This window comes from Cyprinus carpio, chromosome B7 (genome assembly GCF_018340385.1).
Source record: "Cyprinus carpio isolate SPL01 chromosome B7, ASM1834038v1, whole genome shotgun sequence".
Lineage (NCBI taxonomy): Eukaryota > Metazoa > Chordata > Actinopteri > Cypriniformes > Cyprinidae > Cyprinus > Cyprinus carpio.
In genome coordinates, this window is record NC_056603.1 from 33754455 (window position 1) to 33780432 (window position 25978).

General features: G+C 38.5%; 1 protein-coding gene and 1 pseudogene across 1 annotated transcript; both read right to left on the bottom strand.

The window, feature by feature from the left end:
• Nucleotides 1–15953: 15953 nt before the first annotated feature.
• On the bottom strand, nt 15954–19239 carry LOC122137828. The gene is made up of 10 exons (XM_042726840.1): nt 19138–19239; nt 18947–19030; nt 18773–18838; nt 17881–17932; nt 17745–17795; nt 17568–17612; nt 17410–17474; nt 17250–17322; nt 16215–16368; nt 15954–16078 (listed from the first exon to the last, which is right to left on the bottom strand). The coding sequence occupies exons 3-10, from the start codon at nt 18832–18834 to the stop codon at nt 15954–15956; spliced, it is 627 nt and encodes a 208-aa protein (XP_042582774.1). The 5' UTR covers nt 18835–18838; nt 18947–19030; nt 19138–19239.
• A 1241-nt stretch (nt 19240–20480) lies between these two features.
• LOC109051524 lies at nt 20481–24325 on the bottom strand (annotated as a pseudogene).
• Between the last annotated feature and the right edge of the window lie 1653 nt (nt 24326–25978).

Below are 25978 nucleotides of genomic sequence, written 5' to 3' on the forward strand. Positions count from 1 at the left end.
CTGCCTACATTGAGAACAGATGGGGACTTCCACAGTGTATTGGTGCTATTGATGGATCACACATACCCATAATAGCACCACACAAGACTATCACTGTGTCTATTTCAACTGGTAAAGGCTGGCACTCCATCATCCTTCAAGGTGTTGTGGATGGAAAGGGACTTTTCTGGAATGTGTTCACAGGACTGCCTGGAAGCCTGCATGATGCTCGGGTTTTGAGACTGTCCACACTGTGGGAGGTGGCAAGCCGTGGAAACCACATACCAGCTAGCACCAAAAACATTGCTGGGGTGAATGTTGGCTACTACATCCTTGGAGACTCTGCCTATCCCTTGCAGAACTGGCTATTAAAAAACCATTCATTGACACTGGACGGCTAACAGCGGAACAGCGGGTTCTACAACATGAAAATCTCCAGAGCACGTGTAGTGGGTTGAAAATGCTTTTGGTAGATTAAAAGGAAGATGGCGTTGCCTTATGAAAAGAAATGACTGTGCGGTCGACCTTGTGAAATCTATGGTGCTGACATGCTGTGCTCTACATAACCTTTGTGAGAGTCATGGAGAGGCCTATGAGAGTGCATGGGATCCACCTTCAGCAGCAGAGCCTGTGCTGGGACTGGCACAGCCTGTAGAGGAGGAGGGCAGGGATGTCCGTGAGGCTCTGATGCGTTACTTGAATAGTTGACTATGTCTGTTCTGTAAAGTGTGTTGTAAATAAACTTTTGTGCAGTATTTGAAAAAGTTTCCCTTGCAAATTTATTTACCCATTTATTATAAATATAATATTAATAATAAATAGCATCATTATAAGGATGTAAGACTCCAGCCTTACCAGCCTTGATATTTGACCACTGTTTATGATAAATCTGCTTTGCAGTGACATTAAATTCTTAATTTATTCCAGGAGTGCAAAATTATTAATCTGTAACATTTGATATTTTGAATAGGAATTATCACTCATAATGCACTCAATCATGTTTTCTCAGGTTTGTGTTCACTTACATGCAATATACAGCATTCATCAGGGCTCTTATCCAATTGTGTGCACATTTGGAGAAGTAATTATCACATGTTCTTTTAAATATTTTGCCATACAGAATAGCATTTTTGTTCATTTTATGCCCAAACACTATTTTAAACCACGAGCAGAATATGATACAAATACTCAATAGCGGTTTAAAGTGAGTTTTAAGTAAAAGTGTACTATTAATCTTTTAAATTGTGACATTTAGCTTGATGAAACCTGTTGCTCTTATCCACATGCACCATAAAAAAGGAAAGTACACGTTTGACAAGTAAATTTTATTTAAGAAAAATGTAAACAGATCAAACGTTAAACAAAGTACTAATGTATGTAGTGCAAAAAATGTATATAAAGAAAATATAAAGACATATATAAAGACAAATTTAAAAGTAAAGAATGTACACCAAGCAAACTTTAAATGTGAAAATGTATGTAGTGCAAAAAAAAAAATATATATATATAAATAAGATATATATAAACATTTAAAAGTAAAAAATTCACACTAAACAAACTTTAAATGTTGTGCACAAACGTATGTAGTAGAAAAACATTCATAGGAAAAACAAGTTAAAAAATTATTTCTGTGAAGTATGGACTAGGGAGGTTTTAGTCAGGCAGAGAGTTCTGTTCTTGTCAGTTCTGTCACTGTTCTGTTCTGTTACTCATTGCCTGTACAAGCATCCCCATGACGTTGAGAAAGGCTTGATTGAATGCAGCCGTTTGTGCATTTTCCTCCCTCCTTAAGGCCGCTTCCTGCTCCCTTGCTTGCCGGGCCTCATCTATTGCCATCTGCAAATGTAGCTCCCTCTGTGCCCGGTTCAGTTCCTGCTGTTGAATATCAGCCACCTGCATCTCTCTTAAAACAGCAAGATGCTCCTGATGGTGCATGTTCCATTCCTCTTGCCTGGACACAAAGAAAGAAAAGTTATAATTGTGATTTTTTTTTCTAAAGGTTTTTGCTAAAATCAAAAAAAAAAAATTGAGAGTTAAAATAAAGCTCATCACATATCATCGATTAATTTATGAAAGAACTGTTCATTAACAACCCCATGATCTACAGTGTGAACTAATCAAAGTTACAGTAGCTAGCAATAATGTATTTATGGTGAGCAACAGGATTTCATGATATATCCAATTTTAGTGCAGGCTTTCAAAACGACATAAGAAAAGGATTAGGTAAGCTTAGTCTAAATATATGATCTGTAACATTAAGTGTTTTAGTCATATTTTCATCAGTGGTGGACAAAGTACACAAATCAAGTACTTGAGTAAAAGTACAGATACATATAATAAAATATTACTCCAGTAAAAGTACTCCTTTTTCAATGTTACTCAAGTGAAAATATAAAAGTACTCAATTTTTTATGTACTTAAGTAAAAATTACTGAATGATAGATTTTTGCAATTTTATATAGGCTACTTAATTTAATTTTATATTAGCACATCTTTTTTTTTTATAATCCTACTGCTCAAAATACCTGGGATTTTTTTTCCAAAATAACCACTATATGGAGTCAAGATATATTTTTGTTGTTGATATGGACTATGTTGATGAGAGTAATGTTCACTGTGAAGCTTACACTGTGATGTACCTGAGAGAAAACAGAGATGACCATCTGATTTTCACCAGTAAGAAAAAAGTATTTTAAAGTTTGTTGTTTTACAGAACATCACAGTTATATATGACTATAATAAGGCCTGAAGTTAGTATAATATAATTTAAAAACACCCCTGGCCAAACGGGGTGCATCTCTTCCCACTTTGATAACTACTGTAGTTACCATGTTCTGAACATCACATCCTTTCACATTTTTTCTCCCCAGATGTAATATATATATATATATATATATATATATATTAATATATATATATATATATATATATATATATATAGATGGTTGAATAAAAATATTTGGACATCATTTATAAAAATTACCTCAACTTAGCACCAGCAAGCTTGTTAGCTAGACAGTTAGCATCAGCTAACAATATTTACTTTTTTTCAGTACTGTTATGAATAAACATTCATGTCTGTCTACTCGTTAATTTAATCCACCACTGTATTTCATACCTGGTACCACACGCTCTGGTGTCCTGCTGGTGCTGCTGGAGGTTGCTGGTGTCGACGGTCGTGCTGGGGGCGACGCTGCTATCACCAGTTGGGACGTTGAGGCATCACTGCACGGAGACAGTGCTAACGAGTCAATCGTAGACAGTGCATCTGAAACAAAAAGTTTGTACAATGTTTGTTAATGCACAAATTACAGCAACACAAATCAAACTAGCAACAATAACAAATCCAGAACATTTAAATAATAATTGAATAGGCATACATGTAAAAAAAACAAAATAAAGCTTTACAGTATAGATGGTCAATAAAGTGAAGCTTTCAAACTTAATATATTGTACACAACTTTACATACCATCCTTGATTGTGTTGTCCAACAACGAGGTGGCCGAGTCCAGGGCACCCTCTCTCCCATTGCTCGCAGGTCAACTTCCGTAGATAGCGTCCATTTGGTCGAACCACTTCCACGTTCTTCTGTTTGCACCACTCCGGCCGTTGTGATCCTTTATGGCTCGGTAGTCACTTTTTCATTTTTTTAATTTGTCCCTACACTGTTTGTAGGTCCGGTGGTAGCCGTGTGCGGCTAAGAGCTGTGCTACTTCTTGGAACACTTTTTCATTCCGTGTTGCCCTATCCAGCTCTCGCTGGATCCGCTCCTCGGCAACAAACGAGAGGAACGTCTGCACCTCGTCCACTGACCACGATTCAGCCATTTCTTTTTTGAAATTTTTTTAATTCTTTTATCAAGTAAATACTCTAAAAACAGGTGCTACTGCGTTGGCTGTTGTCTGGCTATTTAAATCTAGCGGGTTTTAGTGTCTCGTGTCGCAAATACAATGACGCTGGTAGTGACGATTCTGTCTGACCAATCAGTGATCTGCAGTGTTTTTACGTCACATTTTAGTATCGGTATGGTACGCTTGGAACCTCAACAGAGGTGGTACCATTTAAAGCAAGCCGAAGCGAGCCGTACCGTACCGTACCGTACCATGCAGTGGAAATGCGCCATAACTGAACCGTACTGAACCGAGCCGTACCGTACCATGCAGTGGAAAAGCGCCAAAGCGCCGTGACCCGGATAGAGCTTCTCACCCGGTTAGAGCTTCTCACCTGAATCCAGATTGAAACTGCAATCTCAACAAAGATCTGACTTCATTCCAGACTGAATCTTTCGGTACAACCAAGGGTTGGTGAGTGTAACTCTATCCAAAAAACCTTTAAGACCAGTATCCTCTGCGCCGTCAGAGAAGAGTTAACAGACAGCTGCAGGGTTTGGTTAACTAAGTTACCCTCTAAAAAAATTATTTTAGAGATGAAAATATCCTCTGTTTAGGCAGGGAAGATTAGCATCATGTGCTAATATTGTGTTACCCTTAAGAATTGTTTATCCTCACATGCTAATATTTGGTACCCTCTGTTGATCAGAGAAGTTTTAGTGTTTTGATTGTGTGGTAACAAAGAAAGACTTTACAAAATGTTGAGAAGGAATGCTAAGCTGATTCTAACAACTAAGAAAGGTGGACTAGCTACTCCTTCATGGACAGACAGTGAGTTCAAGTCATTGTTAGGACAGCACATGGATTCAATAGTGACAGAGTCAGTCAGATTGGATTTGATGAAGAAATTTGATATTGATCCAGAAAAAGTATGGTCAATTGAAGAATGTAAAAAGGTATTAGGATCATGTACTGTATTCGCAAAAACAATGTGAAAGGCATTATCTGCTGCCACAGAGAATTTGGTTTAGCTTTAGCTACGCAACATTCTCAGCGTAACTCAGAGCTAGAAAAACAGAACAAAGAGCTCAGAGCTAGAGTATCCTCTGTGACTAAGAAATTGAACCGCAACAAAGCTGCAGCAAAAACTGATGTGGAAGAAGTTAGTCAGCCTGATAACAATTATCCTGACTTACAAGCTTTCTTTGAAACAGATGTAGCCATCCAATCAGTAACTGATGTGCCTGTAAATTCAGTGAAGGTATGTGGAGCTAGAAGATCTCAGAGAATTGAGGGAACTGAAAGTGTTCCTCCCAACTCTTCTGTTGTCCAAGTACAAACTGTTGCCAAAGTTCTAGGACCTAAAGATATAGAGAGACTATCCCAGAGCTTACCCTCAGCACGCACAAATTTTACTGAATTTAGAATAGCACTGATCAGCAAAATGCATCTCTATGACATGTCGTTAGCGGAAGTCACACAGTTGATGTCACAAATTCTTACTGAATCTGAATTCAACCGTTTTGAGTCTGCTGTTACTTCTGAACTACAACATGCCAGTAAAGATGAATTGAGAGAGGGGGTTCTGAGAGAGTTAAAGAACATTGTTGGACCAAAAGTGAATTGGTCAAAGGTCACTAGTTGTGTTCAGAAGAAGGATGAAACTGTAAGTGAATACACTGAAAGGTTTTGTCAGTCAGCTGCAGCTTACAGTGGAATAGCTGACACTCCAGAGAAAATAATGGATCATAAAGGACCACTAGTTGGAACATGGTTTGATGGCCTTTTAGCTGAGTACAGATCTGCTTTACCATTCTTAGATCTTACATGGTCCACTGGAAGCTTGCAAAACAACTTGGACAGGTTAGCTACATGGGAAAGAGACTCTGATGTCAAAGCCAGAGTAAAGATTGCAGCAGCATCTTTTCAGGTCAACACAGAGAACCGACAGAAACGTAAAAGTCCTAAGACTCATACCAGACTCTACCATACTTCTGGGTGAACGCTGGCGCTGTTAGCTGCCGCTGCTCAGGGAGGAAATTTTAAAACTTTTAGCGCTTCAAAATCGTCCTGCACTTATGAATGCATGGATGCATCTATGAACTGTTTTAAATCATTTTAAGGAGTCTGACCTCTGTATCCACGCTGATTCAGCGGGTTTGTATGCTGGTTGATCTACCTGCGTACCTATGACTGTTGATGCTCTATGCGGTTGCCGATTGACTGCCGGTTACTGAGTGTTCTTTGCGGTACCTCTGGCACGCGGTTCAACTATGAAGATCACTGAGCTACTGGTGCGGATGAACTACATCTGGGTCGTCCTTTCTGCAGTATACCACTCGGTAGCATGGGCGATGCTCCAGTATACGGCGGCGGAACTTACTCAGCTCTGTTTGCGTCCTTTTAATCTTCTGTCAGCTCCACATCTTCCCTTGGATATTGTGTACATTCCACGTCGGAAATATATACATCGCGGGTCTCGGCGGAGTTATAACACCGATGGCTCATGTCAAATACGGTCCTTTTGGTAATCTAAACCACGCCCGCCTAGGAGGCTTACACGGACTGTCAATCGCAGTGTATTAATCAACCCGGCCAGATCGGTTGGCAACGATTCTGGTAAAAAATTTTTTTTCTTTGGATTACTTAATATACCATCGCTTTCCACTAAAGGACCCCTGGTGTACGATCTACTGTCTGACTGTGAGTTTGACTTTCTCTGTCTAACTGAGACATGGCAGAAACCAGACAACTTTTTCCATCTAAACGAGTGTGTTCCCCCAGGATATAGTTATGTTTGGAAATCTCGTGATACGGGAAGGGGAGGGGGGCTAGCAATACTTTATAAAAAGAAATTGAAAGTATCTCAGTTAACTTTGTCTACATATTCTTCTTTTGAGTCAATTGCCATAAAAATCAATGGTGCGATTCAAACCATCCTCATAACTATCTATCGCCCTCCCAAGAGCAATAATGCCTTTTTAACTTAATTATCTGAACTCTTGACTTATCTATGTTCCATATCTTCAAATGTTATCCTTCTGGGTGATTTTAACATTCATACAGATAATGTCAGTAATGCATTTACAAGCGAATTTTTATCATGTTTGGATTGCTTTGGTATACAACAATTTAACACACTGCCCACTCATACTAAGGGGCATACTCTTGATCTTGTTTGCTGCTCTGGTATAACACCTTTTAATTGTACTGTTTCTGATCTATCCATATCAGATCACTTTCTGGTGTCATTTTGTGCCAATCTGGCCATTTTTAAGGTAAACCTGTGTCGCCCGATTACATTTCGGGATATTCAGAACATTGATTTGCCTACTCTTGCTGATGAACTTGCCATCTTTTCCAGTAAATCTGATTTCACTACTGTTGATGAACTGGTAAAATATTACAATGATGGACTGAACATGATTTTAGATGAATTCGCACCCGTGAAAACTCGAACGGTTTCATTTGTGCATTCAGCTCCTTGGTTTACACCTGAACTGCGTGAACTTAAAACTAAAGGCCGTAGGTTAGAGCGGCTGTACATCAGGTCTGGCCTTACTGTTCATAAAGACATGTATGCTGAACATATTCAAAATTATAAAAATGCACTGACTACAGCTAAATCCAATTACTACTCCAATGTAATTGGAGTTAGCAATGGGAACTCTAGGTCTCTTTTCTTGGTGGTAAACAATATTCTGAAACCACCTGATTCTTTGCCATCTGATATGTATTCCACTGACTTATGTGATCACTTTTTGACTTTTTTTACATCTAAGGTTGAAAATGTACATCGGCAATTACTTACTGGTACTCTTCACAATGACTCCTGTCAGTCTATCACTCACACACCTCCCCAATCTGTTTTCTCTAACTTTACACTACCAACTATTTCAGAGATAGTGGGTTTGATAGGTAAATCTAAATCTTCGACTTGTCAGTTAGACCCTCTACCAACTCCTTTAGTAAAAGCTTGTTTAAGTCAAGTCAAGTCATCTTTATTTATATAGCGCTTTAAACAAAAAAGATTGCGTCAAAGCAACTGAACAACAATAATTAGGAAAACAGTGTCAATAATGCAAAATGACAGTTAAAAGCAGTTCATCATTGAATTCAGTGATGTCATCATGCAGCTCAGTTCAGCTTAAATAGTATCTGTGCAATAATTTGCAATCAAGTCAACGATATTGCTGTAGATGAAGTGACCCCAACTAAGCAAGCCAGAGGCGACAGCGGCAAGGAACCGAAACTCCATCGGTGACAGAATGGAGAAAAAAAAAAAACATGGGAGAAACCAGGCTCAGTCGGGGGGCCAGTTCTCCTCTGACCAGACGAAACCAGCAGTTCAATTCCAGGCTGCAGCAAAGTCAGATTGTGCAGAAGAATCATCTGTTTCCTGTGGTCTTGACCCGGTGGTCATCTGAGACAAGGTCTTAACAGGGGATCTGTATCTGGGGCTCTAGTCCTGGTCTCCACTGTCTTTCAGGGCTGTAGAGGTCCTTTCTAGGTGCTGATCTACCATCTGGGCTGGATACGTACTGGATCCGGGTGACTGCAGTGACCCTCTGACTTGGATACAGACTGGATCTGGTGGCTACGGTGACCTCGGAATAAGAGAAAAAACAGACTAATATGAGCGTAGATGCCATTCTTCTAACGATGTAGCAAGTACATCGGGTGTTATGGGAAGTGTTCCCGGTTCCGGTTTACCTACTTAGTGCAGCCTAAAAATCCTTTAACGGATTTGGATATTAGAAGTGTATTAGTATGTTATGTGTAAGCCAGGTTAAAGAGATGGGTCTTTAATCTAGATTTAAACTGCAAGAGTGTGTCTGCCTCCCGAACAATGTTAGGTAGGTTATTCCAGAGTTTGGGCGCTAAATAGGAGAAGGATCTGCCGCCCGCAGTTGACTTTGATATTCTAGGTATTATCAAATTGCCAGAGTTTTGAGAACGGAGCGCACGTGGAGGACTATAATGTAACAAGAGCTCATTCAAATACTGAGGTGCTAAACCATTCAGGGCTTTATAAGTAATAAGCAAGATTTTAAAATCTATACGATGTTTGATAGGGAGCCAGTGCAGAGTTGACAGGACAGGGCTAATATGATCATACTTCCTGGTTCCAGTAAGAACTCTAGCTGCTGCATTTTGGACTAACTGGAGTTTGTTTACTAAGCGTGCAGAACAACCACCCAATAGAGCATTACAATAGTCTAACCTTGAGTTCATAAACGCATGGATTAACATTTCTGCATTTGACATTGAGAGCATAGGCCGTAATTTAGATATATTTTTGAGATGGAAAAATGCAGTTTTACAAATGCTAGAAACGTGGCTTTCTAAGGAAAGGTTGCTATCAAATAACACACCTAGTTTCCTGATGACGAAGAATTGACAGAGCAGCCATCAAGGCTTAGACAACGTTCTAGGTCATTACATGCAGAGCTTTTAGGCCCTATAATTAACACCTCTGTTTTTTCAGAATTTAGCAGTAAGAAATTACTTGTCATCCAGTTTTTTATATCGACTATGCATTCCTTTAGTTTTTCAAATTGGTATGGTTTCGCCGGGCCGCGAAGAAATATAGAGCTGAGTATCATCAGCATAACAGTGAAAGCTAACACCGTGTTTCCTGATGATATTTCCCAAGGGTAACATGTAAAGCGTGAAGAGTAATGGCCCTAGTACTGAGCCTTGCGGTACTCCATACTGCACTTGTGATCGATATGATACCTCTTCATTCACTGCTACGAATTGATGGCGGTCATATAAGTACGATTTAAACCATGCTAATGCACTTCCATTAATGCCAACAAAGTGTTCTAGTCTATGCAAAAGAATAGTGTGGTCAATAGTGTTGAACGCAGCACTAAGATCCAATAGCACTAATAGAGAGATACAACCAAGATCAGATGAAAAGAGCAGGTCATTTGTAACACTAAGGAGAGCAGTCTCAGTACTATGATACGGTCTAAATCCTGACTGGAAATCCTCACAGATGCCATTTTTCTCTAAGAAGGAATATAATTGTGAGGATACTACCTTTTCTAGTATCTTGGAAAGAAAAGGGAGATTCGAGATCGGTCTATAATTAAATAGTTCTTTGGGGTCAAGTTGTGGTTTTTTGATGAGAGGCTTAATAACAGCCAGTTTGAAGGTTTTGGGGACATACCCTAATAACAATGAGGAATTAATAATAGTCAGAAGAGGATCTATGACTTCTGGAAGCACCTCTTTTAGGAGCTTAGATGGAATAGGGTCTAACATACATGTTGTTGGTTTAGATGATTTAACAAGTTTATACAGTTCTTCCTCTCCTATAGTAGAGAATGAGTGGAACTGTTCCTCAGGGGATCTATAGTGCACTGTCTGATGTGATACTGTACCTGATGGCTGCATGGTTACAATTTTATCTCTAATAGTATCGACTTTAGAAGTAAAGTAGTTCATAAAGTCATTACTGCTGTGAAGTTGAAAAATGTCAACACTTGTTGATGTTTTATTTTTCGTTAATTTAGCCACTGTATTGAATAAATACCTGGGGTTATGTTTGTTTTCTTCTAAAAGAGACGAAAAGTAATCAGATTTAGCCGTTTTTAATGCTTTTCTGTAAGATAGGTTACTTTCCCTCCAAGCAATACGAAATACTTCTAGTTTTATTTTCCTCCAGCTGTGCTCCATTTTCCGGGCTGCTCTCTTTAGGGTGCGAGTGTGCTCATTACACCACGGTGTCAGACTGTTTTCCTTAACCTTCCTTAAGTGTAAAGGAGCAACTGTATTAAAAAAAGCTAGAAAAGAGAGAGTCCATAGTTTCTGTTACATCAAGTTGTTCTGAGGTTTTGGATATGCTAAGGAATTGGAACACATCAGGAAGATTACTTACAAAGGAGTCTTTTGTGGTAGAAGTGATGGTTCTACCATACTTGTAACAAGAAGTGGAATTTACAGTTTTAGCTATATGAAGTTTGCACAAAACTAAATAATGATCTGAGATATCATCGCTTGGCTGCATAATTTCAACACCATCAACATCAATTCCATGTGACAGTATTAAATCTAGAGTATGATTTCTACAATGAGTAGGTCCTGAGACGTGTTGTCTAACCCCAATAGAGTTCAGAATGTCTATAAATGCTGATCCCAATACATCTTTTTCATTATCAACATGGATATTAAAATCACCAACAATTAAAACTTTATCTGCAGCCAGCACTAACTCGGATGTAAAATCAGCAAACTCTTTAATAAAGTCTGTATGGTGCCCTGGTGGCCTGTATACAGTAGCCAGTACAAACATCACAGATTGAGAAAAACACTATACGATAACCAGACTTAAAACCACTATACGATCAACAGAAGTCTGAAAATGTCTATGCATGAATACTGCTGGTCTGCTGTTTCTTGGTTTTCTTATGTTGCAGGTATGTGTGCATGAGATGTCATCTCCTTAAGCAGCAGCCTGGTGTTAAGCATCACCTCAGACATCCATAAACAAGCTTCATGACGACCAAGAATTATCTGAGTGAATCTACATGGGAAATGAACTACAGAAAACAGACTAAACAGCTATTCAGGCGCCATGGACTTCAAGACTTCCACTCTTATGCTTCATGGTTTTCTGTGTCATCAAGTAATTTGTATGACATGTTACCATCCATGTCATTTGTGTCAACAGTTATGGTTCTAAAAATAACTGTTACACCTAAGTAAATCTAGGACAAGACATAGAATAAGTTATGTGCCTGTAACCTTTTCAAGTTACATGACTGCAAGATGGGGCTTATGTTAACAAACATAGGCCACAGAATGGACTTATGAAGGTTTAAATTTGTATTATGTGAGAGTTATTAGAACTCTCAACGGGAGGACTGTGGGATTACAAATTCATAAAATGTTAAATCTAGGTTCCAATGTAATAGTATGTACATTGTGTTTTTATATTTTGAGGTTAAGATGATGACATTCTGAGATGATCAAGTCAAGCAGCCCAGGTTTCTGAGACACTGACCTATTGTTTGCTCTTCCTGACCATAAACTCAAGGCACAGCTGTGCCTTTGTTTCTATGATAATGTGAAAGTGTGGGTGATACTGTCAGGCACCTCTGTATTTAAATGACACTGTTATGCTGATGAGATTGTAAGGGAAACAGATCAATTTAGCTCAAAGGGAATCATTTAAGATTTTAAAGGGAATTTGAACAGAATCACTGTTTCACGGCTGATCACTGAAACGGCCAGCGATTCACTGAACGAGCCGTATAACATTAAATCTGCGCTGGATATTAATATCCAAAGTATAGTGAAAACACTATTCATTACCACAGTAACAAGATCGGCAGTTTAAGACATTAACTTGTAAGCACAAAACACAAGATACTTCTCTTTTCAATATAAATAAGGCTTTATTAGATAAATCTAAGACATATAAACTAATCTAACACATAAGCACATGCACTCACACATTCACACAAGTTGCAGGAGGATAGAGAGTTAGGAAAGGATGAGTTTAAGAGAATGAAAATGTGAAATCCCAAGTTTACAGCAATACGTGAAATTGCATAGACATGAACAACCATCAATCACTTAATTAATCCTCGCATTGAGTTCATCAATTAGGTTAAAATTATATAAGATAACACCAGTACAGATGTGAGTCTGGAGGTTACTTGCGTTGCCTGTGTAACGGGGTTCCCTTTGTTGTCACTGAAAAGGGGGTTTCCCGAAGTTGCTGATTGGCTGGAAGTTCAGTAGTCGTTGAAGTGACGTCTTGGGAAGCCCGTGGTTGGGCGTTGGCTGACGATGCAGAGTTGTGGGCTGGTTGAAGTTTAGACGGGCACTCAAGGTCAGACTCGGAGACACGGCGTTACAAAACTTAACTCAGAACACGAAACTCTCAAACGGAAAAGAAAAGAAACTAAAGTAAAAGAATAGAAGTAAAGTCTGACGAGACTAGGTGGTGTTTCTTCTCATCGTGGCTAAGCAGCAGCAAGCGTGCAGGCCGAAGCACGCCGGAACCGCGCTCAAAGAATGCTAAAAGTGAAGACAAAGCATGACTAAAAGCTAAAGCTAAAAAGCAAAGGCTAAAAAGCAAAGGCTAAAAGCAGGCTAAAAGCCGGCATGACTGATAGCAAAAACTAAAAGCTAAAAGCTAAAAGCAAAATTTGATGGTGTCTTGAGTATTTAAACTGGCATTTTGGCTACACCTCAAATGTTGTCTTGACCAATTAGATATTGTCTTTTCTCGGGGTGTTGCATTGTTTGTCCCACCCATTCATAAATCATATGTTATCTTATCAAGCACGTGGTCCGAATTTTCCCGCTCTTGCAGGGTATAATTTGGACATGATTCCTATAACAAGAATATGATACATTTGACAAATAACTGATGGTCAGAAACGTTTCAAGCAAGAAGATTCGAACACACACATACTAAACATGAATATGATCCCTTAAGCTATTCAAGAGTTATTTAAAAAGACATACACAATAAGTGATTAGAAACATTAAAGTCAAATGTGTGGGTTACATAAATGATATGGAGTTAAGCAATGGACTGATATCCATTTAGAAGTCTTTTTTGAGTTCATTCTGGTGCATATATGCATTGGAAGGCATTCTCTGTGCCATTCTGGGGAGTAAGGATATGTCCTTTGAAGACCAGAGGGGTTAACAGGTCTCCTTAGGAATTTCAGTCTGGTTCTGCTAGGTGGGGGGACGTCAATCCAAAGATCTTGTTTACTCTCATGGCTTTACATGTGAGGGTCAGACTGTCCATCTCTTCTATTACTTGCCCCAAATTAGACAATCTCTTCTTCAAATTGAAATAGTCAATAATTGTTCTAATGGTGTTAATGTTGAAAGCTGTTCTCTGAAAGAGTTGGTTGGTTATCAGACTGTGGTGCTAGGAGTTGATTTACAGCCTCCTGTTGCCTTTCAGAGGAATTTGGCTTCTCTTGTTTCAACCATGCTCATGATCGAATCTTTAATTTGTCTGGTTCAGGCCTCATACGCTACAAGATCAAAGCTGGGAGTTTTCCAGTGTCGGGCTGATACCTGTATTGCATTTGCTTGCTTTGTTTAAATTGTCTCCACCTCTATGTATCCCTCCCCCTTAAAATGTATATAAACTCCAAAGTATCACTCCTTTGGTTAGACTTTTGATGACTGTAGCGCTAAGCAGAGCATTCTCAATAAAGAATTCTGCTGAAGATTACCCAAGAGTCTCCTGGTCTTCACTTCTGAGTTTCCAACAATAGGTTTCCTGTCAGCAGTGTTGTTTTCCAATTAAAAGAGTTGACGACATTAACTCTTTTCACAAGATACAAGGACCCTGTGTATCAAGAAGCATCTCATGATCACAATGTATGAAAACTCCTGTGGCCCCACAGGAATCATTAATAATTAATGGACCTCAACACAAAGGATCCATACAGGATCCATCCCATGATTCTGCTTCCTGCTTGCTTGTGAATTTTTCTACAAACTGAAATTTTCAATAAATAATCTCAAAAGGACAACCATTGAGAAATCTGAAGGTTTAACTATATTAACAAATAATATGTTTTATGTCTTATATATGTTTGATGTGTTCAAATGTAATCGGTGCAACTTTAACCAAGGTTTTATTGGTTTTAGCAGATAGTGCTATTAAATGTGTGTAAGATATGGAAAGTTTAGTGTTGAAAGAAAGCTCACATTATTTGCTTAAACGTGGAGCGAATGAAATGTCCAAATTCTGTATTGTGTGCATATTATGACACTTTATAAGGTATCAACCAAAGTTCCATGATGGAGTTCATCTCACATGAAAATGTCGCATGATGTTAATCAGTGTACGAAGAGAAACAGTACGGGGCGTGTCTAAGCTCTGCAACAGCATCTCATTCAGTAGCCCCTCACTGCAGAACACAAGATCCAGAGGGCGGAGTTGGATCCAGGTCCAGGGGCGGAGTTGGATCTACGTACAGGGGGCGGAGTTGGATCCAGGTCCAGGGGGCGGAGTTAGATCTACGTACAGGGGGCGGAGTTGGATCTCGTCTCACTGAATTTTGATTGGACATGTGACAGATTCATACTTTTTCGCGTCTTACTATTGTTTCCGCATCGAGTAGTGAATAAAGTTATTCTTGTGACGGAAAAACAAACTTGCTAAAACAAGTTTTTTTTTTAAATAACGCTTTAAATGTTTAGTTACAAAGACTAGTTTGTGCAATGTGGATATGTGTGCACATAATTATGGACAATAACCAAATATTTTAATTTGGAGAAAAGTTTTTATTAATTTCAAAACATAACTACCTAAATAAAATCTTACGTTTCACAATTCCTGAAATGCCCGTAGTTTCTTGTTACAAGTAAGAATAAAAACAAGTGTGTTTTTTGATTGGCTAACTCTTTACCCCTCTCAGTGTCCACTTTGACTTCAAATTAATAAGTAGCCACATTTGCTTTTATTGGAGTGGTATTAAATCAACTGTCTACTACATTTTCTAATCAAGTAGAAAATACGTGTGCTTTCATCCACTGATCATGAACATTAATAGAAAACTGCATGTGACTAAAATATAGTCAAAATCCCATGTTTTAAAAGATGAAGTGCTATGCCGGCTATTTTCAGTAAGCCCATATTAGTTGATTAGATGGCAATGTGGAGCTAAAAAGCTAAATGTTCGCCCTATCTCTCTCTCTTCACTGTTCCCACATCTCAGGACTCAAATACATAAAGTATTACCTGTTTAGACAGTTTTTGAAGTAAAGAATATAGGAAATACTGTGCACAACTTATTGAAACAACCAGTTCTTTATTTACCCTCGTAAGTTTACAAGTATCCTTATAAGATCCACTTTCATTGGATCCATGCACATATCATACGTGACCCATTTCAACCTCAAAAAAGTGAGTTGGCACTGAAAGGTGAGGAGTTTGCATCTATGGCACTACATGCACACAACACTCAAAGAAGGCCAGCACAGATTTGGCAGAACTCGCTGCAGAAGCCTGGGTGGGTGTCTTCACTAATAATCTTTATGAGTTCCCCTCTTATCTCTTACCTACATATCCTACAGTACAAAGAAATTGTACATATTTTTGTAATGTTTTAATTAATCATTGAAAGCAAAAAACCAAAATTCAACAACTAAAACTGCAAAACACAAATACAATTTTTGAATGTGTCTCCACACTGCATACAAGTTTCCAGTCTGTACATTTTGTAGAACTCCGCCTTGTAGTATGAGGAGAAAGCACTCCAATTTGTGACACCTGTAGACATGTAAAAGTACACACATTCAAAAATCTACAAAACTGGAATTCATAAACCGGCTGTTCAAGCAAATAACATAAGAATTTCTTAAGATAAAAATACGTAAAGTTATGCAAAAACTACTAGAGAACACACTGTCAAGCCAAAGAAAATGGACTCGTCTTCTGAAGGCTTCCCTCGTCACAAGGTCTCTGAAGCGAGTGCACACAAGTGCCAGTGTCAGAATTGCCTCGTCACCCTCCTGGAGAACAACATGGATAAAAATGTCCTCCAGAACAGATGCTGGCAACTGTAAGCAAACAAAAAGGAGAAATATGAAGATATTGGCCCCAGTGCCCAGTTTTGAATTTATCTGTCTTTGTTCTGGGAATCCATATTTGTAGTGTAAAAAAAAGAAAAATGGGTTAATGGCCTGTCTGTTCTCATTGTGAAGTGGACAAAGTAAAAAGAATACAAAGACCAGTATGCTGAGAGCAGTGTTGGGTGTAACTAGTTACTGTAATTTAATAACAAATACTTCATATGTAATTGAACTTAACACTGTGTATAGACTGTAGAACATTTATACACAATGAAATTGTGGATTTAACATCAGCATTTAAAGTCTAACCTTAAAATGCTTGCTTTTTATGCACCCATCTCACTTTAAATTCTTTCCAATTCTCACAATAAACTAATTGAGTATTAGCATGAACATTGCTGGGATATTGCCTGTTTATTATTACTTAAAAAGCACATATTAATGTCTTATTCTTCAAGACCTTACTCTAAATACTTAATCCTAACCAATTCTTAAACTTAACAACTAAGTATTACTAAGCAGTAATTAGGAGTACATTGGGGCAAAATAGCAAAAAATTAAAAATTGACAATAATACAAAAATCTAAAATAATAACATAATAATTTAATTTAAATAATTAAAAGAAAAAAAAGAAACATTTCATGTCTATCCTTGTATCATTAACTTGTCCAGGTTGATATAGGATTTAGAAAGTAATTAGTAATAAGAAATTTAATACTTTTTGGAGAAAGTAATTTGTACAGTAATCTACACTGATGCAATTAGAAACTAGTAATGAATTATTATTTTTTTAAGAGTAACTTACATAACACTGGCTGAGAGTTAAAATTTCTAAAATGTACAATTGGTAGTGACTGAGACATTATACCGCAATAATCCCATGTTCCTTGAGACAACCGTTCATGAAGCTCATTTGGTCTTCCTTGAGGCTTGAGGCTTCCCTATAACACAGTTAATGGTGTCAGAAATAAAACAAAGAGAGTTAAAACTTTGGAAAGACAGCATTGTTTTGCAAATCTGTTTCTCACCTTTCATGGCTCATGCACTTTAACACTAAGTTCAGCCAGCACTCACGAATGTAAGGCATGTCGATCTATGGAAAGAACAAAAAAAACAAAAACATCAAAAACTGAGGCAGACTGAAAGAGCCATCAACTAATTTTTTTTATAAATTCAAGGCTCTCACCTGGGTGAAATCAAAAGGCCACTCAAAAGTAATGTATAGTGCATACTGTAACATAAGACATTGATTTTAAGATACTTATCCCTTAAATACTCTTCATATACCTATTGCCTTTGAAATGCCACTAATGGAATCCCCAAAGTCAGCTAAGGTTAACTTTCATCTTCATTTGTAACATACCATTAGCATGAACACTCCACAGTCCAAGCTGTCTCTCTGTGATGGAATATCCTGGCAAAAATACAAAATTTACTATATAAATTTTGTATTGATTGCAGTTATCAGAAAGCAGTGTTGAAAGCTGAGTGCTATGTACCTTGTTTTTAATAAGATGCCAGTTTCCAGCAACCAATTTTGTTGCGATCATGCTTCAAAAGAGAACAGAGACACAGTTAAAAACATTTTTAAATGTACAATCCACCTCTATAGGTCTGATTCTGAGAACCTGCTAATTGGGTTTCAGTAGCAAGTTTGACACGTGTTGTCTACTGTCATGGAGGGAAAGCATACACATGAAGGCAAACAATAAAAAAGAAAAAGAAAAGAAAAAGCTCAGAGATGGTCTTCACTTCCACATACATCCTGATTCAACTTTTACATGCCATTCTTACATTGGTTGACTAGCCCTAAACCCAATCTTTATATAACCTGCCTAGTGCTAACTACTGAATTTCAACAGATTTGGGCGTAGGAGGAATATTAAATTGGAATGTGAGAATGGCCACATTTGTAAATAAACCAGTCTCAGTCTTTATGACAGAGATAGTGTTGGATCTTTTAAGCAAGGACCATCACATCATTACCCTCACCCTAACATTAAAAAGTACAGTAAACAGCAGTTAATACCTCCAAAAACTTCGCACAGAACAGGGGACAAAGAACAGTCCCAAACCTCGCACAGAACAGGGGACAAAGAACAGTCCCTGAATATTAGAAGAAAACCTGAAAATGGACACATAATACGCCTGCCCAAAACCACAAGGGTCGGATGAATCAAGAATGTAAATCCTTTTAAGATTGGGCTTCATGACCTGTGAATATATGCAAATCAATCAAATGTTCACCGACCAATGCATTGCTCTTGTATATTCCACGTTGGAATATTCATCCCTCAGAGCGGACAAAAAAAAAAAAAAACCTGCACCATATCTATTTTCAACACCTATTTAAAATGCTAAAAGATGAAACAACTGACAGTCAAAACCTACACACAAGTGCCAATGTCCTGGTGTCCATATTGTAAATAGGATGCAGCCTTTAAATGCTGCATCTGCCTGTTGGTGAGCAAATTACACAGATCAAAGTTAATAGTGCAACAACAGTGTGCATTACAAACATCTCTGTTCCTCAAAATTCAATCATATGAATTAAAAACCACTTACTGGTAGTGATTCAAAAGGGTCTACGCAATGAGGTGGACTCCAACATGCCAATACATAGGAATCCATAGCAAGGACATCTAATCCCTAATATTAGATGGAAATTATTAACTATAGCTATATCAAAACCATGACTTTCAGAACAACCTATGCATTCACATAAGGTTTTACATGTAAACAAAAACATAATATACCCTCTGTCCAGCTAGGAGGCATATCAGTGAAAGACAGCAGTTTACAACCTAGCAAAAGAACAACATAAATACAGTTAAACAAATCTTAAACAGTAATGGCACCATTTAAATGACACACATTTGGTTCCCAGGCCAACACAGTCTGCTCTTCTTAAGACTGTTGTGCCGACAGAACCGATGACTTCATCCTGTGGCTTTGTGCAATCTAACACATAGTCAAGCTGGAAAATAAAAATGCATATCAGCACTCTCCACAACTTCCCCAACCCCACAATTGATAGTAATGTTGTGGAGCACGGAGAAGTGTTGTGAAATCATGACAATCAACATCGAATACTATCAAAAGGCCATTTACCAAAGTCTTCGGGCATCCCCGGCGCCGGAAGTCTTGGATTTCCCTTTCCGCACAAATCAGCCTAGTGACGGATGATGGTGTCCAATCTGAAGCCGTCGCTGCTGGTGGTGTCCAATCTGAAGCCGTCGCTGCTGGTGGTGTCCCATCTGAAGCCGTCGCTGCTGGTGGTGTCCCATCTGAAGCCGTCGCTGCTGATGGTGTCCCATCTGAAGCCGTCGCTGCTGATGGTGTCCCATCTGAAGCCGTCGCTGCTGATGGTGTCCCATCTGAAGCCGTCGCTGCTGTAATATGAAAATGTAATATAACCAACATGTCATGACAGGCATAAAATATGTATAAAGAAATTGTAGTTGAAAATGAACTGAGTTACCCATTATTATTCTGCCATTTTCATCTAAATGCAACTGGGCATTCTGTGGTACAATCTCTCTGATGCCATCTTCCATCTTCTTATTTCGTTTTGTGTTATAATGCTGTAGTATATTTCGCATCAAGAAAATGTGTCCAGATGGAGTGAGTGTGTTAAGGAAGTAATTGTTTTTTCTCATGTCAGAAAAAAGCTGTTCAGCACATTGACTGTTCACCCAGCCTGCCAATCGAGCATCTTTTGTGTTCTTCTCATGAAACAGATCATAAAGTGCATAATGTTCAGCTGAACCTGTAACAGGGTGACAGTCTGGGTCCACGTTGTTCTCCTTCTCCTTCAACCAAGGGAGGTTTACTTTCAGTGTTCCTTCAACGGCCTGCTTGATATTTTCTGGAGTGGGCTCTTTTAGTCGTCCCTCATAAGGTCTGAAAGGGATACATTCTGGCTCCCTTAGGTTAGTGTGCGTGGCTAAGCCCCTTGCAAAGTCATAGATATTGATATTTGGGAAATGTTTAAAAGACAAAAGACAATCTGCATAGTCACGTGGAGACTCTGCCTGAATAAGGAACTTCAGCGAATACACAACTCCACAGGGGCATGTGATGACTGCCCAGCCCCCGAAAGAGAAAATAAATATGTATGTTATGATAATAAATAGGGGTGTGATGGGACAGTTATCCCACAAGACGAGACGAGACACGAGACTGGGTTCACGAGAATGAGACAAGATTTCTAGATATTTAAGAAATCCTCAATGATGAAAAATATAGGGAAAAAATAACTTTTTTCAACTGGATAACACAAAATGAAAAAAGTACATTTTGTAATCAAATTGCACTTTATGAAATTAAACTTCTATTTTAATCAATTATATGCAGCAATAAAAAAACACTGCAAAGGATATCGCGACATTCTCGCGAGACCAGTCAGATCTTGTGAGATCAAGATCTTCACATCCCTAGTAATAAATATATAATCATTCTAAGCAGTCTTTAACAAAACTATACTAAAAGCAATACACTTGAAAAATCAATCAGCTCCATACAGTTAAACAACACCATTCACATGACATGGAGTAAAATATTTAGCAAAATGAATCCTACCTGAAGCCCCCCAAACCTTCTGGAAAACCTTGTCAAAAGATGACCTGTTTCTCATCTCCTCTCTAAGCCTCACAACAAGATCCATTTTGGAACCGGATGGGTCTAGACCACATTGCTTGCAAAGGCGTCGCACCACATCCACCTGCACATACAAGGTTGCAATAAAAAAATCCAAAAGATTGATACGTTTGTGTAAAAACAAAAACAAAAACAAATTAACCTTAAGATTGGTAAGCACTTCTTCTAGCCTCTCTTCGGTAACTTCAAGTTCGGCATCTTCAGTAGCTGGTCTTGGCGCGTGCATCTTGGCATACTCAGTATTTAAAACTGTATCTTCTTTTCTGGTGTTGGGACCTATCCAAGGAGCCCAGTAGTTGTATGATGGTGACACCAAAAAAGGATTTTGACAAGCATCTGAAATTTTTTTTTACTATCAATAATTAAAACAGCGAAAACTTCAAAATATATACACATTTGGTTGATACTTTCCTTTGCTCATTTTAGTGTAATGCAATTATTGTAAAATAATTGCAATTGAAGCTATGCATTATGCAACTTATGTCTAACTCTAACAAACAAAATAACTCCTTACTGCCCAACAGGCCCTGGCAAACTATTTCGGCAGTCACGGATTCCCAAAAGTCTTTCATATTGACTCGACCATCATACTCAGGTGGTGGAGCAGGAATGTCACTTACTGCAATAATAATTTTCAATGAAACAAAGAACATGTATTTTTAATATTATTAAGTAGCTCTGATTTTGATATGACCTACCAGGCATATTAAATGCCGCCTTTTTGTGAAGATCCATCACAACAACTGCTGGATGGTTGCCACACTTAACACAGGAGTACATGTATTTGTGGTCCGTTTGCTTCAAAATGCATGTACGCATGAAGGATTTTGTCTTTACTTGGAAATTTCTGTTGTGCTGTGGTCTCCAAAACCTCGACAGCTCTGCTAATGGCATGATGAGTCTGGTTTGACAAAATTAGTTCGTAGCATTTAGACATTTTAAAAGAACAACATACTTAATACCTTCAATAATAGCAAACCTGGAGTGAATGGCGCAGGATAATGCACATGTGTAATGACATCAGCAAATGATCATTAAAATTGTGAAGACCATCAGTCCACTCTTGATAACGATAGTTTAGACCACAGTTGCTGCACATCCGGCAATACGTAGAAAATCCTGTAAAAAAAAAAAAAAAAAAATTATATCATAAAAAAGTATTCATTTAGACAGCTAGACATTGATGTTACACTAATTAGACAGATTTTACTCATATTTACCCTCAACAATGTCAGTGTATGTTATAAGCTTTCCTTTAGAAGTAATCAACACTGGCTCACTTAGGACCACATTGCCCGTACATTCAGAACAAATGGTCTCCTTTGGCACAAGGTGTTTGGGAATGTCATTGATTGTCATTGAGCCTGTGATGTATTTCTGGGGGAGTTCGGCTGGCAGAGTTTTGTTTTTCATCAGGTAATACACCATCTGTTTGAGACCTTCACCACTGGGGGGTATTCCAATGTGCTACTTTCCTGACTAGCATGTTATTGTGCTAGGCTCTGTGCAGTTTGGTCGATGGGTGATGATACAAACAACTGCCTGTGTAGCTGGAAAAGATGCCACCTGGCTATGTTTTTGTGCAAACAAGATCTTCTTGGCTTTGCACAGGGACAATGCCATGTGTTGCGAGTGCCGTCATAGGAAGCAATGACTCTACCAAGTCTGCTGTAGTATGACACTTTTGGTTCATACACAGAAATATACTTCTTTGTAGAAGGACCTCCAATAGTCAACTCAACAGACAGTGGAACACCAGCCACATTTGCTGCTGTCTTTGTAGCCACACAGGTGGTCTTGGTCTGTTCCCCAAACACAACTGCAGCCATCATGTCTACCAGGACATTTTCATCAAGGACAACTGGTGTCCTGTTGGGCCATGGACAGAACTGCAGTGACTTCATATGTATACACTCAAAATGCTGAAAGCCACTTAGAGTGGCAAATTCTACGTTGGAAATACATTCATCCATTTCACATGCGACAACTGGATGTGGACCTGAGGTTTTTTTCTGTACGTGGATTACAGAACATGGTATGCGAAATGACTTTTCAACCGCATATATACCACTCACTGGGTCAATGCACTGTGAAGGTAGGTGACGATCTTCTGTAACATCACAGATCTTACGAGTGTGTTTCCTTTTAACATGAACATCTAATTTTTTCTTGTTGACAGTTACTCCACAGTGAATGCACTGCACTTTTTTCTGAATACGCAATCTTTTGGGAACAAGCTGGGATTTAACAGGCAAGGGTACTTCTTCAGCCACAGCTGGTTCGTTAAAGGCAACTGGTGGTGCACTGGGAACAATTGGTTCACAGGTGGCAACCGTTTCACTGATGTCAACTGATGCATTCTGGACAATGGGTTCACAGGTGACAGTTGGTTCACTGATTGCAGCTGGCTCAACAGTGGCTGGTTCTGTAGGCTGAACTTGTCTTTTTTTGCATGCTGCTAAATGTTTTACAATCTGGACTTTCCTTATAACGGTGTTTGGGCAATAACAACAAAATGTGCCTGTTCTCTACACTGCAACTTGCACTTGACAATCAGGAATTCTGAAAATGAAAACAAAAAATATATATAATTTTACAGTAAATAAAGGGATAATATTTTAGTAAAATTGGCATAAGTTGTGGTAATGCAGGCATGAAAGAAGTGATTAAATAAATTAACAATTAATGCATTATTTGGATTAAGACAATTACTGATAAAATAATTCTATGTAGGACTTATGACAAAGGCTAATGAAAGATGCATGCTAAAAGAGATCAACAATATGTTATTGTATTGTTTAAGTAGTCACGAACATGTATGCAGCTTCTTCCGGTGGAACACGGTTTATAGAGTGGGAGGAGTTGGATCTGGGTCCAACCTCGCCTCCTGGATCTTGTGTTCTGCAGTGAGGACCTTCTCATCTCATTGGAAGATCGCGTCGTGGCATGGACCAAATCCTCTTGGATAAAACCCCAATGCCTGAACTAATTCAGTGCACGCTTCCTTCTTCGCCATGGATTGAACTATCTACTCCAATGCTGCTAGCGTTCTTGTCATCCAGAACTCAAAACCACTGTTGAAACTTTGTGACTGCCAAGAATCTTCGAAGTCCTACAAACAACGAAAACTCTCAGGAGAAATCGAAGCTTCTACGCAACCAGGCAACCAACCAATCACCAGGAGGGTTTTCCCAAAAGACGTCATCCAAACGACAGATCTGCAACCAATCCGAGGAGCAGGGATTCCCTGAGACGAGGCAACAAGCGAATCTCCAACTCAGCGCAAATGCAAGTAAAACAAACAAACTTAATTTCTTGCTGAAATAAGTGCATATTGATCTTAAGCAGTAAAGATAAGACACATCTCTGCTTTTGTGATTTTCTTGGTGCGATCCAACGAATAACTTACTCCTGGGACTTCATTCATATTCCGTTATCATCCTCTTCAGTAACTGCGTGTGTGTGTATGTATGTGTGTATGTGTGTGTATGTCCATTAGGTTTTAGATCCATGCAAAAGAGTAGCTCAATAAATTCTTGTTTCATTTATAAAGAAGTATTGTCTTGTGTGGTGTATTTTAAGATTAAACTTTGCCCAGATCCTATGCTACCTAGCTCATAATTTATAAATTATCATTCTTTTTGTATTCTCATTAAGTCATGAAGTAATATAAACAGAATTGAAAGGATATACTGAATTTTTACATTCGCTGGACAAATCGTTGATGAAGTATAAACTAATTAAATTTGGAATCAGTTCAATTAAAGCAATTCGAATCTTTAGATTCAATTCTTCTTTAAAAAAAGGCTTAATCCCTACAGATTAATGGTGGAGAAAGAAAGCGGGCAGATTTGACCTAAAATACATAATACCTAGACATTCTGTGTTGTATTTGTTCTATTTTATCCAGAAGAATAGATCAAAGACAGAGAAACAGTTTGTTGTGCTACTGGGTACTTTCATTATGGCATGCCAGTGTGTGAATGAATGAAGCGAACTCGAGTTGTTGTTTGTTGTTTGAACTGCAGTGAAGCATTTGATTGTCCGCAGAGACAAAATAAGTCGCCTAAAGCGCATAAGAAAGAAGCGAGCATGTTCCTTGTTTTCCTTTCTTTTAAAATAAAGGCCTTCATAGTTTGATTTGTTTGTGTGAGTTCCACATTCAATTCAAGTTTATTTGTATAGCGCTTTTTACGATACAAATCATTACAAAGCAACTTTACAGAAAATTAAGTTTCTACAATATTTAGTAGTAGCTTATCAGTGGTGACTGTCAGTTCATGTGCATATAGCAGAAATGTTCAGAAAAATCAATAAAAAGACGTAAACAAACAGACGATTAACACTATTAACAGCAATTATGCAATCAAACTTATAGCAAAATGTGGTAGTTCTGTATGTTGTCTCTGGGTTAGCATCATCTGAGGTCCTCTGAGGGCTTGCGTCATCTCTTCTCAGGTGTTCTGGATCCAGACTGGAGCTTGTGTAAATAGGGGCTGCACGATTAATCGCATGCATTTGTCATGCGTGTCTCATCAGTAAAGCCGGTTCCGTGATTAGTGATAAATGTCTATCACCTGTTTTCAAACGGGAGCGGCAGTTAATACACAGAGCTGTAGTTCACTGACAAGCTACTCAATATTCTGTTCATAATTGAGATTAATCGCATTCGATTATGAACACGATATTGCTTAGCTTGTCAGTGAACTACGGCTCTGTGTATTAACTGCCGCTCCCGTTTGAAAACAGGTGACAGACATTTACCGCTAATCACGGCACCGGCTTTACTGATATACTGGTATCTATTAACTAACCTTGAACAATATGGGCCATCAGTGTAAATCCTAGTTACCACGGGATGTAAATCCCGTGGCAAAGCAGAAACAAATAGAGACATAATTAGCGTAGCTGCTGTTCCAGCCAAGTAAAAATTAATTT